This window comes from Oryza brachyantha, chromosome 2 (assembly GCF_000231095.2).
Source record: "Oryza brachyantha chromosome 2, ObraRS2, whole genome shotgun sequence".
In the NCBI taxonomy this organism is placed as follows: Eukaryota; Viridiplantae; Streptophyta; class Magnoliopsida; order Poales; family Poaceae; genus Oryza; species Oryza brachyantha.
Genome location: NC_023164.2, coordinates 16,672,488 through 16,691,222, shown reverse-complemented (window position 1 = coordinate 16,691,222; position 18,735 = coordinate 16,672,488). Strand labels below are relative to the sequence as shown.

Here is an 18,735-nt window from a genome sequence, read left to right as displayed (position 1 = left end):
CCTCGTCGACGTCGACCACGATGCCCGCGCGCCTCCCGGCAACGACGGCGCGGAGGACGAGGCCGCCGCCGCGGGGTCGTCGTGTGCTGCTGCTGCTGCATAGGCAGCGGCGCCGGCGAGACGCGAAGGCGAACAGAGGAGGAGGAGGAGGACGGCGAGGGGATAAGGGGCGAGGTGGGGTGGTGGTGGTGGGGAGGAGGCGGCGAGCGGAGGAGACGGCGAGCATTCCGGCGAGGTGGAGTGAGACTGAACCCGCAGGAGGGGTGAGAGGGGCGCAGTGTTCGAAGATTTTGATGCGAAGGGGATAAGGTTTTGGGCCCACTTTTGTTGGGCCGGAGCTAACAGGCTTAGTTTTTCTTCCCTTGTTAGGATGGGCCGAAATTTAATCCAGATTTCTGGCCACACGCACATACATCGCTAATCATTCCCTTGTTAGGGTGGGCCCACCAAAATACTAGCCAATCATTCGTTTTACTGAACTTTATAGTTTTATCTAAATTTATTTTTATAGTCTTATCTAAATTTATTAATTGATAAATATATATAATTTATATATATGTCTAGATTAATTAGCATCCATATAAATCTAGATAATCCTATAAAGTATTATATTATGAAACGGAGGGAGTATCTCCAAACTAATTTTAATCTCTAGAGCGCACATAAATGCTTTGCCTACACTAAAATATAGCGTGAAGTGTACAAAAATAATTAAAGAAATAGACTATAGAAATAAAGTGCGTTTGGGTAACTGTGCCGCTAGAATTTAGGGGTTGTTTAGATGGGGCTAAACTTTTTAACCCCACGTCACATCGGATGTTTGGATATTAATTTGAAGTATTAAACATAGACTAATAAAAAACTAATTTCATAAATGAGTGGTAATCCACGAGATAATTTTTTAAGCCTAATTAATTCAGCATGTTTACTGTAGCATCACATAAGCTAATTATGAATTAATTAGGCTCAATGGATTCGTCTCGCGAATTAGCCCAAGATTATGAATGGGTTTTATTAATAGTCTACGTTTAATAAGTGTCCAAACATTCGATAGGACGAGGGGCTAAAGTTTAGCCCCTTGTCCTAAACACCCCCTTAAATAGGGGCCAATAAACCTTTAGAGTTATAACAAATTATTTCAGCATCATTTTGTATGAGTTAGCTTACTCGATTTTATTGGTGGTTTTCATAATATTCAGTTCATCTATATTAGATTATACATAATTTGGTTATTGCTAACTTTTTAACACAATATAACAATCATCATTCGTGATGAACTACTGCAGTATACTCCAATAAAAAACGTCATCCACCTCGCTACAGCTCCCAACTTCTTCAGATCAGAGAATAAATTATGCAGCATGTACCCTGATGTCCCTGCAGCGAGTCTACAACTACTGCAGACAAAGGCAAGACTCAAGAGGGACTTCGATTTAACTAAAACGATAATAGGATGTTTTATCCGTATTATTTTATTTGACATCGTTTGCTCTTAAGTAGATCATAAATATAATAATAAATTATTTTTTAATTTAATTTATTACTATATAAACTTTAGGAAATGTCTTATACTTTTGTATATATATATATATGTATTTATAAAATATTTTAAATAAAAACTGATCAAATATAAATCTAAAAAAGATAAAATAAAAAGTGTGTATGAGTAATAAATAATGGGGAAAAAAAGGGAAAGAGCAACAAGTGGGGAAGTAAAACAGAGGCGACGGCTGACGCGTCCCGCAGCGGCGGACGGAGTCAGCGGGAAGAAGCGGGGGGCGGAGGAGTCCAATCGGAATCCACCCGATTCTTCCTTCCCCCTCTCGATCCTTCTTCCTTCGCGGCCGACGGGGCGGAAGACGAGATCCTCCTCGATTCGGCCTTGCGGCGGCGGCGGAGGCGGGCGATGGGGGTCGCGGCCGCGGCGGGAGCCGGAGGCCAGCTCCTGGCGGCGGTGGTGGACTGGGAGTGGGAGCGCGAGGCCTACCCGGCGTACGGCGACTTCGTCGCGCTCCCCTTGTTCGCCGTCTTCTTCTTCGTCGTCCGCTACCTCCTCGACCGCTTCGTCTTCGAGGTAGTAATCGAATCCAGCCATGGCCGGCCTTCTCTTACTGAGTTACTGTTGCTTGTTGGTGCGAAACAAAAAAGGGGAGAGCAGCAAGCGTGGCTGTTTTTTTTCCCCGGGCTCGATTTGCGTTTGGGATCCAACCAACCGCAACCAATCCGATCGCCTCGGGGAGTAGCCTTGGTTTAGTTTATGCGAGAAAGAAATAAAAAAGGAACGCTACTTTTAGCGCTTCAATAGTTGCTTGTCGGGCTAACTTGGCATGCGTTTAGCGTTTCGTGGACCTAGGGACAGATCAAACGCTAGGAAAGATGAGTAAATCATAGCATAGTATTGGGGAGTCCTCCGCTTCTCGTGTCTAATCATTGTGCGGCACTCTAAATCTAGTTTTGGTTACGGTGTCCCTGGAATTCGGGCTACATTGGTTACTTGGTGGAGGTAAGGGTTCAACGTTTGAGGTTTGTTCCTTGGGGACTGGTGATCTCTGAGGCAGAGGTGCATCAACCATGATGGTAGACAGCTTCAACATCGGCGACATCGCAAACAATGTAATTTAGATGTTGAGGAAACATGTTTGCGTTGCAATTGTCGGTTCTTGATCTGGGTAGTGCAGCATAATTTGGCTGGTTTTCATTGCCTACTTCCAGAAGAAGTGAAGATGTGATCTTGTGCAGATGCAGTCAGGGTCTGCGCATGTGATTTCCTGGGTTAGTTTGTCTTTCATTAAGATAAAACAAATATCGTGTATCTTTTGAGGTGAACAACAGCAGACTTTCTTGTTCACCCTGAATACAAGTTTATTAAGTTAAAAGCATATAAAAGGAGAAGGGTTTGATGAGCAGAGAAGGATTACAAGCTAAGGTGATAACCTATCACTCCACAATACAATTTACTGGTTATCAGTGATATAAGGCAGCATTGTGTCCAGAGTTTGTGGTTGTCGCTTGTCAGTGCAGTGACAGGCCACGAGTAGATCTGGGTAGTTTCTGGCATAAAAAAGAAAGACTTCTCTCGGTGAGTATCTTGGGCAAGGTCGATGGAATTTATATCCCTGGATACACTACAGATTCTCTGGGACTATGAACTTGCAACCATCCCATTTGTTGTACGAGTAGTTGGCTAGTTGCAGCCATCACATTTGCGGTGTCAGTAGTATGCCTTTCCACTGGGCTGTCTGTATCCAGAAAAGCATTTGTGCGTGATGCTTTCTGAGATGTTGGATTTATATGCTAGCAGGCTAGTCATTTACCTTAGGTACTATTGTGCTATCTAAAAGGTAATTCTGACCACTACAAATCATCAAGACAGTGAACTAAGCACTAATGATCAAGAGTTCTTCCACTTCTAATATGGATGGACTTGCACAGGCGCACAACAATGCCTTGTTTGTTAATATTTACTAACTTGAAGGCTAGGTTGGATTGCAATTCCTAAATTAATTACATATAACTTTTTGTGATAAACTACCGAGACAGAGATGCATGACCACAATACACAGACATCAGGATTCTGCAAGTATGGTTCATGGCTACCAGGTTACCATTTGTTCCGTATTTTTTGAGACATGTTTGTTTGCCAGAGTCCAGATAAGATCATTTGCTTCAATATAAGGGTTATTATGTTTCTAAAGTAATTTATGCTTACATGATTGGGGAAAGGTTGAGCACAATAGCTACTTTCACTCTGTAGTTCGAACAAAAAGGAACAGTTACTTTCATTCTTGTATAGTTGTAATAGACTTTCTACCATGTATATTTGACTTTTATTGTTTTAACATTTTCAATTGTTAATGCAACTCTAAAGCTTGGTATTGACATTTGACAGTGTAATTTCATTGTTTTTTCTTTGTGTTTGTTTCAGAGGATTGGAAGGAAACTTATATTTGGGAAGGAACAGGATAAAGTTGATTTTGAAAAGGAGGAAGCAAAAAAGAAGATAAGAAAATTCAAGGAATCAGCTTGGAAATGTGTCTATTTCCTATCTGGAGAGATTTTATCTTTGTCGGTTACATATAATGAACCTTGGTTCACTAACACTAAATATTTCTGGGTTGGACCTGGTGAACAAGTTTGGCCTGACCAAAAGATAAAGTAATATGAACTATTCCATGATCGCATAAGATTTTACTAGTTCTCAAGCTGATCTGTGTCTAACAATTATCCCCTTCTCTACAGATGGAAACTTAAGGCTGTCTATATGTATGCTGCTGGATTCTACACATATTCCATATTTGCACTTATGTTTTGGGAAACAAGGCGTTCAGATTTTGGTGTGTCAATGTCACATCATGTTGCAACTGTTGTGCTGATAGTTTTATCTTATGTGTTCAGGTCTCTTTCTGTCTAACTTCTATTTTTGTTGTTTCATGAATATGCACCTTTTTCCCTTGATTTTAGCATTATTTCATTAGTAGCACACATGCCTTAATATTTATCTTCATTGGGTTTATTACTTTATTTCACTCATTTACATGAACATTAACCAAATACAATTTCAAATATTTTCTTCATGAACCAGGTTTGCTAGAGTTGGTTCGGTAGTATTGGCAATTCATGATGCAAGTGACGTGTTCCTGGAAGTAGGGAAAATGGCCAAGTATAGCCATTGTGATTTGCTTGCCAATGTTGCATTTCTTCTTTTTGTCGTTTCATGGGTCCTTCTCCGCCTCACATATTTTCCATTCTGGATTCTCAGAAGTACAAGGTAAATGTGATCTACTGTTAATCCCTCAGACCGTGTTGAGATATATGCCTAGAAGATTTTGCCAGAGTTTTTGAGAAAAGATGGTTTTTTAGTGTTGTGGAAAGCAAGGATATTATTTGCTTACGAAATTGTTAGCATGAACTTTAGATGGCGTATTCCACTTCTCTTGCTAGCTAGCCTTCGCTTTAGTGGGGAGAAGATATCCAACTCAACAAGTTGTTCAGTTAGAAAGTGGCAGGCTGGCAGTGATCTCCTGTAGGGAAAAGACCTTTGAACGTTACTATAATGCCTTATGCCTCTCAAGAACTTATCTAGATCACACCATCGCATGCTAAAATTTTAGTGCAGTTCGTTGGGGATTTGTTCCCAATCCTTTCTTTGCTATCCTATTATTGTACAAAATATATGATAAGGTTGGGGATTATATGTAGTTCCACTGTCCCAGCAGTGACAAAATGGTGTATATAAAGTTGGGGATTTGCTATAAAGTTGCATGAGCTGACTAAGTCCAATTGTTTCAGCTATGAAGTCTTGTTGACATTGGACAAGAAGAAGCACAATTTTGATGGTCCTATCTACTACTACGTGTTCAATTCTCTCCTATTTTCACTCCTTGTTCTTCACATATATTGGTGGGTTCTGATATATCGGATGCTTGTGAGACAAATCAAAACAAGAAATGTTGGAGACGATGTTCGATCTGGTAAGCTCTCTGTCCCCTTAGAATTTTACTTTCGCATAAGATGAGCATGCGAAATTGCATAATCTTAGTTTCAGTCTCATATGTGCATGGGGACAAAGTCAGCTTATAATTTGTTCCAGTAACCGGTTGTTAGGTGAAAATATTTTGAGTCTGCTGCCATCTGAAACTGTTCTGCTTTGCATGCAGATTCCGAAGGTGAAGACGAGCATGAAGATTGATTGCTGAAGCTACCTGGTTTCTATCTTGACATGGTGCCAAGAACGCCAACGCAAATACCTCGGCTTATGAATTCTTTTCCCGGCTGTGGAAACATGTGCATATTGTTTGGGGATGAGCACTATTCTTCATGGTATTCGTTAAAGAGACGTAACATTTCCTCTGTCTCGGTAGGATATCTGTGTGTTGATGGATGTAGCACGAGAGGTTGCTCCCGAAGCCTGCCTTCTGGCTGATCATCACAGAGTAAGTGCTCAATTATGTAGAGATTGAAATGTAATGAAATGTAACAATAACGAAAATGTTAGTATACTATTCCAAATATATATATTCTATGTGTAAGAATATGTATACCATATGACCATTATCTGAAACTGTGTAGTACTAGTAATTAAACAAGATTAGAGCTGCCCATGATCGTTTTGTGCCGGGGGTTGCAGCTTTGTATCGTGCTAGATAATTAAGACCCGACTAGGGGGTGCATCCGGTACTGTAAAACAACTATTCCCATTTTTCATTGTATTTTTTTCGTATTTTAATACATGATGTCATTGGTTTTCTAGCATATATTTGATTGTTTGTTTTATTCAAAAACTTACGTAATTATTATTTATTTTATCTGATTGGATTTATTATTAAATATATTTTAATCATAACTTATATTTTCATATAGTTGCATAAATTTTTTAATAAGATGAATAATAAAACACAGATAGAGTAAAACAGAGTAGGTTCTGTGAGTAAGTATATGGAATATTTCACTACTATAGTCCTGTTAGGCTAAAAACTCGAACTGTGCAAGCCAACTTAGCAGGCTAGCTGAGGCGGCCTTCATTTCTCAAAAAGATTTTGTATTTTATGATTTTTTATGGCTATTTAAAGATATAAATGACTAGATGAACTACTACAAAGCAAAAATCTTATATTTGAGAAAAGTCATGTAAAAATTTTGTACAAAATATTTAGGAGTTTAAAAAGTATGCACAATTCATACTATACTAATTGATAATGACTAAAGAACGTGACCTAATGCTGATGTGCAATTCGAAAGCAGGCTACCTTATAAGCTTTGCAGAAAAACCGGATTAGAATCGATAATGAACCCCAAGTTTCGTGCTAGTACCTATGTGCGCGCATTGCATCTCTCCTTTCATCCAAATCGATGCCCGGGCTGGCTGATGATATTTGCCCAGTTAAGGTGTCACACCCCAATCTATTACCAACGCCGTTGATTTTTTATATATATTTGACCATTCGTTTTATTTAATTTTTTTAAAATATGCAAAGCTATATATATGCATAAATATACTTAACAATAAATAAAATGATATAAAAATAATTAATAATTATGTAATTTTTTGAATAGGACGAATAGTCAAACGTGCATAAAAAAGTCAACGACGTCAAACATTTAGAGGCGAAGGTAGTACCATATAACAGCACCAAACATAACATGCCGTAGAAGAACGACACAAAACCTATCCAACAGAACCGCAATTCTTATATATACCAGTCCTAAAGCACCATGATGCAATCAACGGTAATAGTTATAAATAAGCCGACGGCCCCGTGCATTGCTGTGAGAACAATGCGTGGAAAATATATATAGAAAAAACACTATTTGTGAAGAATGTTTTCTGAAACACTAATTAATCAACTCAGATAAATAGGGAAAGCAGATGAACTGTGCACGGTTAATCAGACAAAAAGAAGCAAATGAACAGCGTAGGTGAACAGTTGATGTACATTATATGAACAGTGTAACAGTAAAGGGCGTGCGTGGCAGCTGGGCGCCAGCCTTCACCGAAAACTATAGTTTTTATAGATTACTATAATTTTACATTAAAACCTATCCACCGAAGAATGCAACCGGTAGCACAGAAGCAGCAGCAGTGAAACCAACTGACTAAGGCCAACACCATAGACAAGCTAGGAACTAAGATGAAACCTTAATCTTCACTTCACTTCAACTTCAATTTGTTAGTGGAGGAACTCTATAGAGAGCAGGAGTGAGTACTTATGTATTTAGCAAGCCAGAGGAATTTAGATATTTATTGCAAGCTCGAAGTGAAGGCTAATTCTGTTGTAATCAGTATTATTTCCAAGTTTTGAAAGTATCTGATTGTACGCTTGTTAACGAGACCGAGACGAAGTTTTGAACTCGGATAGGGTTGAGAAAGCCCCGGAAGGTTTAAGCAGTGGAAATTTTCATAAAAGAATTTGGAGTTGAGTATGGATTGTGGGAGAAGATTTGGGATGGATTCGTGCAAAGAAAATGAATATGAGATTTGGGAATCTTTGCGAGAGATCTTGATTTGAGTTTGATCCTGTGATCTACCGATAAGTTTTTCGAAGAGAGTTCGAATATAACAAGTTGAGCTTCGAGATTATTTTGGATCATATCTTTGGAATTTGATTTTGGGGGTTTTAATGTCCTAAGGAGAAAACTAAATTGGATCTTGGCATGACTTAGAGTCACAATCAAAGAACAAAATTTTCATAGATATATTTTTATTACTATCTACATACCCGTCTAAGTATTGTATTGAGAATGAAAATCCACTTCTCCATCCGTCGTGCCACTGTGACCACCACACCACATATATTGGAGTGGTAATCAGTTCAATTTTTTACCCTACAAAATTAAATGTTAGGTATAAAAATAGGCAGACTTAAATTTTTATAGACTTTTGAGCTAAAACTATATATATACACAAGGTAGTCTTAAATATAAGCGACTCATATGTCTTGGTCCATCGCCACTAACCAGACGTCCGATCGCCCATGGGTAAAAGGCAGCTCAAGGAGAAAAGGCACCACCTGAGGGCCACTCCCACATCCACATGCCCCCCACAACCTCGGCCCTCGGGCAGCTGGGCCTCCCGCTCCTTGAGCTAGCTAAACAGTTGTTGCGCCGTTCAATTCTAGCAAAGCCAAAAGCTATTCCTCGATCCCTCTCTTCTTAGCAACCAGCAAGCTGAACGAAGGAAGCTACAGGGCAGACAGGTAAAGGTGGCAATTGGCAGTTAGCCAATAGATACCACGACCTTATATTCACCTTCACAAAATAAAATTCCACTCATTGGACTATCCATTTATATTCATAGGTATAATTTTTTCTCATACTCATATCCACGTGGTTATTTTTTACCCACGGATAATCCACACCCAATTATTACCTACAATACAATAAAAATAACAGTACAAGATCAATATCAATTGTAGTCTTGTGCTATAATTTAGCAATAAACAATGAGTACCACAAAAGTAGTTGGCTAATAGTTTACCACATAATTAGAATTTTTTTATGTTGGGCCGAATTTTAGGGGTGAATGATATAATTTATTTTTATTTATTTTTAGTGGGTACCCATTAGGTGATGGGTATGGATACTACCTACTCATACCTAAACCCAATTACCTATCGGATATAAAGATTTCTCACCAAAATATCCGTAGGTATAAAATTTAACCCATTTAGTCATCTTAATGGGGTAAATACCCGTCGGTTATCGGGTAATGGGTCTCATTGCCACCTTTATGAACAGTAAAGGAGAGGAGGAGAAGCTCTCATCGCATCAAGCGTACGTTTTGAGCAAGATTTTGGAGACTCTGTGCTGGGGCTTATAAAACCACGTTACGTCCCATATTTTTGCTTATGATTATACTTATAATTAAACTAAAGTTTAAAATTTTAATCTTAAATTTGAAGTTGATTTTAAGGTGTTTTCGTCGAAGTTTATTTTTCATCATTGGCTTTTAACTCGCTAAAAACATGCATATAAAATTTTGTTTATAGATTATTTTTCGTTTATAAATATGTCGTTTGGTTTTTTCCCGAGACACCTGAGTAATCACAATCGTCGACCGATTAATTAGCCCGCGAGGCCGAAAGCATCGGCTTTTGAAGCTAGCTAGCTAGCTAGCTAGCCAGGCCGGCCAGCTGGAGTACGTAGCTTCCTTCTGGGCACTATGTGCAGGCAGCTGGGTAACGAGGATCGAGACGGATTCAGACATAGATCACGTTGGGTTGTTCGATCTGCTTGCTGCGGCTCATCACCATCGCTTTGAGACATGCATGTAATTTCCCGTGGGAAAGCTAGCCACCGTGCATGCATGTACTTAACTACGTATATATTGGTAGTACGCCTCGCTTTCTGGAAGGTTCGCGCTGTATATAGCTCGCTCCCCTTTTGCCGTACGTGTCTCTGCAAAAGATGCGCCCTGGAGGAATCCACCGGAGGGAGATGTTTGCCATGCATCCGCTATAGGCCTGGAGGGGTGGTAATGGGCCTAACTATTTTATCTATAAAATTTAAGGTTAAGGTTTAAAATGGGTTAAAATAAAATTATATAGAGTTTTAAGCTAAAATTTTTTTAAGAATTAAATAGGATTGTAAAAGAACACATGAGCCTTGGCCTATTCTCACCCCTAGCTCTGAGGAGGTTCTTACCGAAAAAAAAAACTATATAGGTCTGACGGAAAAAAACTAAACCACTTTATTAAAATGTGATTGTTTAGTTTCTTAGTAGAAGATCTCAGCGTTATATCTGTAAACGAAAAATAAATTATAAAATACATCTAGAAAATTAGAAAATAAACTGTAATTAAAAAACCCTAAATCAATTGCAACTTTAAAGTTTAAAATTTAAATTTTGGTTTATAAGCATAAGAAAAAAAATGAGTGGTAGGACTCCCTCGTGACGCACAACACTAAAACATATAAATAAAATACACCATTTTCTATATATGCAGAATACAGAATTGCAAAACACTGCAAAATATCCATTCGTATAAGCTGCAGCAGACAAAATACTAAAATTAGACGAGACAAATGCACAAACCTTATACTCCGCCAGTCCAGAAATTTAAGCATTCAGAAGGAAATGGTGTATAGTTATACACAAACTTGTTTGCTCCAAAATCTATAGGGATTGAGCCATTCCAAAGAAATTTAGTAGGATTGTGAAAGCTCTAATTATTTGTTCCAAAGAGCCAAATATATATAAGGAAATTTTCTGAAGGATTTGAATCCCCCAAAAAATTTTCACAGAGACCCTTTATTCCAAAAGGGCCTTAAAGTCTTTTCTGGTTGGGCTTTCACAATGGATTCGATTATTCGGCATCACTGATTATATGAATGGCTAGCAAAGAAGATATATATCTATATGCATGCTAAAGCTACCTAGAAGAAGATATGGATTATTCACATCGAACTGTCAGCTGGTTGACAGGAATTGAAGGTATATATTGACTTTCTTTTGAACAATAATATGACCGATTGAACTAATGAAGCAGTCACAATAAGAGGAAGCGGACAAAAAGAAATAAATGTAGACGAAGAAGAGGGATGAAAGCATGACAGTTAGTTATAGAAAACATAGACGATTTTGATAAATATTTGACAAAAAGAATAAACTAATAGATATTTAGTCCCCTTTATTCCAAAAATATAAGGCATACATATTTTTACATGGTCTCTAATATTATACTATATACTTTGATCATAATTTTTTGTCATGATATATTATCAACACTATGAAATTAGCATTGCGAATGCACTTTCTAATCAGTATATATATATAGTGATATATCGCATTCATGGTATTAGACAAACGCTAACAAAGTTGATTTTTCCTAGAAACAAGGGTGCACTATATATTTTGGGATGAGGCGGTATATAAAAGAGATGAATTCCATAGGTGAGTGTGATATTCAAATATAATAATTATAAAGTAAAAATTAATCTGGTGTTGTTTAATTTAGATATTTCACATTTGTGCTAATTTCTTTCGTGTATTTTAGGCCCAGACTATGTATTATGGAATAAGGCAGGCATAAAATTTCTTGTTTTATATATACACTCAGTAGTAATCCCTGCACCCAAAATATAGCACGTGACTTTAGAATCACCTTCTACTAAGTGGTGTCTAATAAATCGTTTACGAGAGAGTTTGCTATATTTTTGGGATGAATTGACTAGCTTAATTTTAATTAACGTGCCATTTTTTAACGTGGATAAACTGCAACTCGAGTACGTGTATGTGCATTTGTTTTCTTCTCTAGTGTATATGAAAATCAATGCATTGATACTACGATAATTCAACCAAAAAAAAAGAAATTAGAAAGACTGAATCAAGAGTACTGTGGAGTATGATTTGTGTGTGCCACTGCGTGATGCACACATACACTACACATGATATATACATCCATAGATATTAACGAACGGATCACACGCAGTCTTACTGACCAGACATGAAGATCTGGATCGATCTGCGTACCAGCATTATTATTATTATTATTATTCCTCATCCAAATAAACATATGTAACATAATATAATCGACATCAAACATACATAATTTAACATAGTATATGAGAAGAATTTAATCATAAACGAAGGACCCTACGTACGTACGTACGTACATGCGGTACACACAAATGGCCGGCCGGAGATGCATGAACACAGCTGCGCCGGCCGGCCGCCGCCGCCGCAGTCATCGTCGTCGCGTACAAGCCGTACACACCCCCTCGATCCAATCAAATATAGATTTGATACCCCTGAGCTCGCTCGTGGATGGCTGGATATGTGTAGACGCGCGCGGCGTCGATCGGCAGCTTAGATAGCAAGCTAGGCGGCGGCGACCTGCTTCCTCTGGTGGAAGCTGTTGATGAAGTCGGAGGCCTTGCGGTCGACGTCGCGCTCGCCGACCCACCACTTGCCGTAGTCCTCGTCGCTGGACCTCACCTTGCTCATCCCGTACCTCGCCGCCGGCCGCCCGTACTCCCACTCGTCGCTCATCTCGCCGTCTTCGCCGTCGTACCTCCTCGACTTGCACGCCAGGAAGCTGAAGATCGGGCACAGGAACGACGACTTCCCTCCCATATCCCCCCTTCTCTATCTAGCTAGCTAGCTAGCTCCTCTTCTCCTCTTACCCAACTCTCCTCTCGATCTGCTGCTAATTACCGAGACCAATTAAGCTACTTAAGCAAGCTTAGTGTTACAACCTAAGCTAATTAAGCAGCTAGTAAGCTAGCATGCAAGTGAGCTGCTGGCGGCTTGCAACACAACCCAATTTATAGACGGCGATGGAGATCGATCATATCGACCGAGACGAAGACGACGGACGGCCGTGTGGTGGATGCAAGCTAAGCTAATTAATTAAGCTAGGGCTCTACTAAATTAAGGAGCACGCGTACGCGCGTATACGCGGCAGGGGATCGCGCGCGGCAGGAGGGGCGGTACGCATTGGACGGCCGTGATCGATCGCCCGCGCGCGCGCGCGAGAAACGCGATGCCAAGAAAAAGGGCAAGATGCTAAAGCGCGCGCATGCATGCACACATGTTTCTCTTTCTCTCTCTAATTAACTGGATTATTAGAAGGGGAGGAGACGAAGATTATTGATGACGAAACCGGCGAGCTAAGCTTGGCTAGCTAGCTATGGCGGAAAAGGGCAGCATGGTTTCCAGGCCTCTGCTTTAGTTTTACTCCTGCAGATGTGCAGCCTCCAACCCTATCTAGCTAAGCTAGCGGAGAAAAAAGAACTTGGAAAAGCTATGGAGATGATTGTTTAGTTTTTATGTGAAAAAAACAAACAACATATTTACAAGTAAAAAATAATTTGTGAATAAAATTTATTATATATATTTTATTAGCGATCTAAAAACTATGGCTGAAAAATAAACCCTAATAAAAAACTCCATAAAATCAACTCTAAATCTAAAATTAGAAATTTAAATGTTGGAAGCATAAATTAAAACGAAAATACGGGTGATCGATATATGCATGCATCGATGAACTCTCTCTCTCTAGCTCTCTCTCTCGGCCGTCCTTGATGCTGCACAGCTTGATTTGCATGATCAATGCATGATTGAATACGTACGTGCCCAATGATCATTGGCAGCATATATCTATCTATCGCCATCTTTCGCTCTCAAGAGAGCTTTGAAGAGCACTATGCAGAGAAAGGGCATATGATAAATATCCAAAAAGGAATATCTCATGGGCGTTGCTAATTAAGCTAGCTGCAAATGCTGCATGTATGTGGTACCGGCTTGTTTGTTTCGGCTGGCTTTTGTTTGCAGTTTGCAACAACTTGCAGTTAAACATGTATAGCACTAAAGCTTAATTGCAGTTTAATTTAATTAAGTACGTATAACATGCCGTGTGTAAAAAGGTGAAATAATAGTTTAGTTTGCAGCTGCGTGCATGCTCGTTCTCTACGCAAAAGTAGAATATTGCTCTGCCCCGTTCAAAAGGGAAAGGAGGTTAAAATTCAAATTAACAATATGATCGATTTAGTTAACTTATAATAGGTTACTCTTTGAATCTGTACCTTACATGCAGGCATGCAGCTAAGGATGCACCTACTTGTTTAAGGCCGGGTTACTGCAAGCTGTGTTCTCCTTTAATCCCACAATTAATCTCGAGTACTATATTTACTACCTCCGCTAATGATGTTTAATGTTCAATACATGATTATATTAGATTTTTAGAACTACTTTATGATGACTTCATGATGTTATGATAATACTTTTTAAAGAAAATCTACTCATATATGGACCATTTCTTCTTAAATTAAGCGTTTGAGAACTTATTTACGGCCGACAATCTTTCAAAGTTTGATCAAATCACATTAGCATACAACCCCTCATCAGTGCTCATTCTTCAGACCCATACGTGCCGGGCATATGTAGAACCAACACTGGATCTCCGACACTAACGGACTAACCATGTACAGTACTATATATCAGTGCCCAAACATAACTAACTCGGCATATATAGCAGCCCCCCCTATTTAGCTTCAGTCTTGTGTTATTCTCCGCCTAAACCCGGCATTGATACCCTAACTCACCAGCATCGATCGGTTTGGATAAATAACCGTCATTGATAAGTTAGGGTCTGATCTGAACTAATTTGTTGTCAAGGCTCATGTGTACCCATATGTAGGCCGCGTTCGGCCTACGGTAACATATCCCGCATAAAAAACGTAGTAATAGATTAGTACATAATTAATTAATTTTTAATTATAAAAAATGTAAAATAGATTAATATGATTTTTAAAGCAACTTTCCTGTGTATAAAAATTAGAATAAAAATCAAACCGTGAAATATTTCCTGTGCTGAAGCATATGCGAAATGGCTAATTAAAGATAGAAAAAAGAATGTGAGAGTAGAAGCTATATATGTGTTATTGCGGTCTAAAAATAAATAATGAAACAAAGAAAACTCTAAATTTAAGTTTTTATATTTAAATTTTAGCTTATAAGTATAAACCTAATTAAAACGACGAGCTACGGCTTGACGGTATATATTGTCATATCTCCATATTTGATCAGCTGTGGTGCTTATACATATGCTTACCGATTAAGGTACTTGACTAACAGAAGCTAGTCAACATGGCGATCGCTGATCAAGTGATCAGCCTCCTTTTCTGAATGTCAGGCTCTCTCTGACGTTGTACGCGTCCATAATGATTAATATCCATATACAGGTTGATTGTTTGTTTTTTTAAAGAAAAAGTCAAATAGCAAATTTACGAAAAAAATATTTTGTGAATAAAAATTTTACACGTGTATTCCTGGTGATCTAAAAACCAAGACTAGAAAATAATCTTCGGTGAAACAAACTTTAAAGTTAACTTAAATTTAATATTAAAAATTAAAATTTGGACATATAAACACAATCAAGCGAAAAGATGAGTGATAAGTTTTTCGGCTCCAAAGCAGGTGGCAAAACCGTCGATCTGTGGGCTGCAGGCAGCTCAGTTGGGCGAAAAGAAATGCTCTCGCCAACCTTTCCCCTTGGGCCACGAAGCCACCAGGAAGAACATGAAAACAATATACAAACAAGGAGCAAATTATTAAGGAATAAGGAGCAATGTATGTAATCCTAGCTTAATTTTCTAGTGATAATCCTTCTACGGAACGCATCTCAGCCACTGGAAAGAACGAGCAACATCTCATCAGATCAGATCACACACCATCAGTTACTTTTTCCTCTGATGCTTGCTCTTGCTTTTCCTCTATATATATGTCATCAGCTATAGCTACAAGCATAGGTATCAAAAGCAGGAGTAAAATTCAGTGACAGCTATCCTAGCCATCAAGCCAGTCTTTTTCCTTCTGCATGAACTTAATAAATCAAAATTTAAATTTTTGACTTTAAATTTGAAATAGATTTTAGAGAAATTTTTTATCATAGTTTATTCGCTAACAACAAATATATAAAAGTTTTATTTTTAAATTATTCTTTATTTGCAAATTTATCGTTTGATTTTTTCCTCTAAGTAAGTCGCGTAGCATGATTGACCTTGCCGTACATTGTATACATAAACATGTGCATGTCCTTAAGCCGTAAGCATGCTACAAGTCAGATGATCATCTCTCCTCTCCAAAGTCCAAACTAAAGGCTAAGCTACAAAGTAGCAAAGCTACATGTATGCACTGGCAGACAGTATGCTAGCTAGCTGCTGTTTTGTGCAGGCAACATCCGTATAGCATCCCAGAAAGCTACTAGCAGCAATCTAAAGGCGTGTCTTTGGGGCTTGTTGGCTTGATTAGGTGCATTGTCTTTGTCTCTGTCGTCGATCGTCTGCTGCTGCATCGTATATCGACCGATCGACCGGCTAATTGAGACGCAACAGGAACTTTATTTGTACTGTTGTTATCTCACCAACCTGATCTCTCGTGAAGCTTCTAAATTAATCAAGATTTTTTTTTTTGATAAGATCAGAGTGTGGTTATGTTGATATATATATATATATATATAGGATATTGATCTCTCACTAAAAGGTTTAAACAATCGAGCAGAAACGCACAAGTACTGAAATAGTCTCATATTAAAAGTTTAGATAGAGTCTTTTATTTTTTGAACTAGCTTTTAGATGTAGAAAGACTTTCTCCTGGTTAGGCCGACGTCTCCTGATTGTTTTTCAGTTCCTCCCCAACCAATTACAACAAATCATTTACAGAAATGCTGTAGAATAGTGTCTCCTCCGTACTCCTCCAACATCTGCTGCCGATATCTCTGCCTGTGTCTCACGCTGCTCCCCTCCTCCAACCTCGTCGTAGGTGTCGATCTTCGTCAACCCTACAATCCGTGTGAGCCCTCTGTGCCGTTGTCGTCGTGCGATGATATCAAATGATATCTGGTTCATAATTTATCATGTCTGAACAGGATTCTGTTCTGGAGTCGGTCTGAGTTATTTAATAAACATAACGATTTTTTCTCTAATTAAGCTGATGCAGCTAGCTAGCTAACTGCTCGCATGTTCCTGTGTTTAAACAGAGCAAAAGGTATAAAAGAACTCAGATATATGTGTGTGCTACATATGCAGGCTCATCGGTCGTCAGATGTAAAGGCATTAATTCCGACAAAACAAAGGTTAATACAGCTAATTAACACTTACCCCTCCGTTTCTAAAATATCTAAAAATTTGTGTATCTCTAAACTGAGCTTCACTATAACCTCTTTAATACTCCTAATTCTTATATCTTTTGATCGTTTTAGCCACCGAACAATAATACAGGTGCAGAGTCAACTTTTTATTAAGTTAATGATAACACATAGAATTATTAATCTAGGACAACTCTCGGTACATTTTACTGGTAGTATTATACTACCAGTAAAAAAAGTATTTTTCACTGTGTTAAATACTTTATTAGTACTATTTTGTAATTTTGTTTTTTTTTAATAAAGATCACAGTAAAAAATATGATATTACCTCTTCAAATTTCTACTCAATCTAATATTGTTGGTAGTATAATTTTATCATAACCATCCAATAAAAATAGATCAATGGTATAGATTAAATTCTATTACTAGTAAAATGCACCGGAGTTAGCCCCGTTAATCTAAGAGCAAGTTCAATAGTATAGCCAACTACTGGCTTTAATTCATTTATAGTCAATCTAATAGTCAATTCATACGATAGTTACCTACAAAACATTAGTACATGGCCCCACATGTCATACATATATTGTCTTATCTCATTAAAAGATACTTATAGCTTACTTATAGCCTGTTATTGTACCTGCTCTAACGTGTGGATGTATATATACGATCGGTTTATGCATAACTAGTTGTAACTAAAGTTTGTGTGGAGACAAAGAAGCATACAATACGATCCTCAAGAGTGCTCCAGAATACTCTTGGAATAACACACAGTGTCGGAATGTCCCGTAGGAAGGTCATTACAAATCTGTCGAGGCATACTGTTGGAATCCCATCGATGGATCGTTCATCGATCGGCTCCAGCTGAACGCTCACTTTTTCTTTTTTCTAAAGACTTTGCTACTGCCTAATTAACCAGTTCTAAATCCTACCATGATCAGCCTGGAGCTTTGAATATATGTATAGCTGGAAGAATGTTCGGCGCCGTATGTGAGGCGAACTTGTTAATTAGGTACAACGCTATAAACTTGTTGAGACGCGCAGTTTTGCTAATTAAATTATTCATTCAAGAGGCCAAACGTGTCGTGCCGTCAGGCGGTTAATTAGGCTAACGTTTATACGGATGCTGTGAGTTTGTTCTGGATTCAGAGTCCAATGCAGAGCGCGAGGCCAACCAAAAATGTAGCCAGGGTTATCGCCATTTTAAAACACAGAAAACTATGGATCGAAAGAGTGCTTTAGTATTAATTTTACAAATTTAGTTGGGGTCGTCTGACACCAACAAACATGCCTAGCTCCGGCCGTCGCTCAATGCCCTGAACGACTGGACCATGGGACCTTTGTCCATTTTGTTCTGGTGTTTACATGAGAATTAATCCATCAAAATTATGTCTTTGAAGTAGTCGAGTAGGCACGGGCTAGTGTAGCCGTGTGCATTTTGTTTGGTCATATTGCATAGTAGCAACAAAATTAGTGGCCACACCCACAAGTTAGGCGCATATTAGCATGTCTGGTCCCTCGAGGCCTAACCAAAAACGGTGGTTAGCTATTACATCTATTTCATGATATGAGATATTTTAACCCTCTCGGATACTAATAAATATACACATATATATATGTGTGTATCAATAAATGGATTTAGATAGAGTTATAA

At 38.5% G+C, this 18,735-nt stretch overlaps 2 protein-coding genes across 3 annotated transcripts; one reads left to right on the top strand and one right to left on the bottom strand.

Annotated features, from left to right (window-relative positions):
• The first annotated feature begins 1,694 nt into the window (after positions 1–1,694).
• Positions 1,695–6,252, top strand: LOC102707745 (ASC1-like protein 1). Of its 2 annotated transcripts, none has more exons than XM_006647362.3 (6): positions 1,695–2,074; positions 3,926–4,155; positions 4,240–4,395; positions 4,583–4,768; positions 5,290–5,471; positions 5,658–6,252. In XM_006647362.3, exons 1-6 carry the CDS (start codon positions 1,907–1,909, stop codon positions 5,687–5,689), a joined length of 954 nt encoding a protein of 317 aa, XP_006647425.1. In that variant the 5' UTR covers positions 1,695–1,906; the 3' UTR covers positions 5,690–6,252. The 2 variants fall into 2 exon arrangements, with proteins under 2 accessions (XP_006647425.1, XP_015689609.1); XM_015834123.2 differs by lacking the exon at positions 1,695–2,074 and adding an exon at positions 2,656–2,772.
• A 5,720-nt stretch (positions 6,253–11,972) lies between these two features.
• On the bottom strand, positions 11,973–12,709 carry LOC102707464. The gene has a single exon (XM_006647361.3). It carries the CDS (start codon positions 12,569–12,571, stop codon positions 12,317–12,319), a length of 255 nt encoding a protein of 84 aa, XP_006647424.1. The 5' UTR covers positions 12,572–12,709; the 3' UTR covers positions 11,973–12,316.
• Between the last annotated feature and the right edge of the window lie 6,026 nt (positions 12,710–18,735).

Excerpts from the sequence above, each read along its gene's own strand:
- LOC102707745 (XM_006647362.3), top strand. The coding sequence starts at position 1,907 with ATGGGGGTCGCGGCCGCGGCGGGAGCCGGAGGCCAGCTCCTGGCGGCG. Across the intron at positions 2,075-3,925 it reads TCGACCGCTTCGTCTTCGAG|AGGATTGGAAGGAAACTTAT; the intron begins GTAGTAATCGAA and ends TGTTTGTTTCAG. Across the intron at positions 5,472-5,657 it reads TGGAGACGATGTTCGATCTG|ATTCCGAAGGTGAAGACGAG; the intron begins GTAAGCTCTCTG and ends CTTTGCATGCAG.
- LOC102707464 (XM_006647361.3), bottom strand. The coding sequence starts at position 12,571 with ATGGGAGGGAAGTCGTCGTTCCTGTGCCCGATCTTCAGCTTCCTGGCG.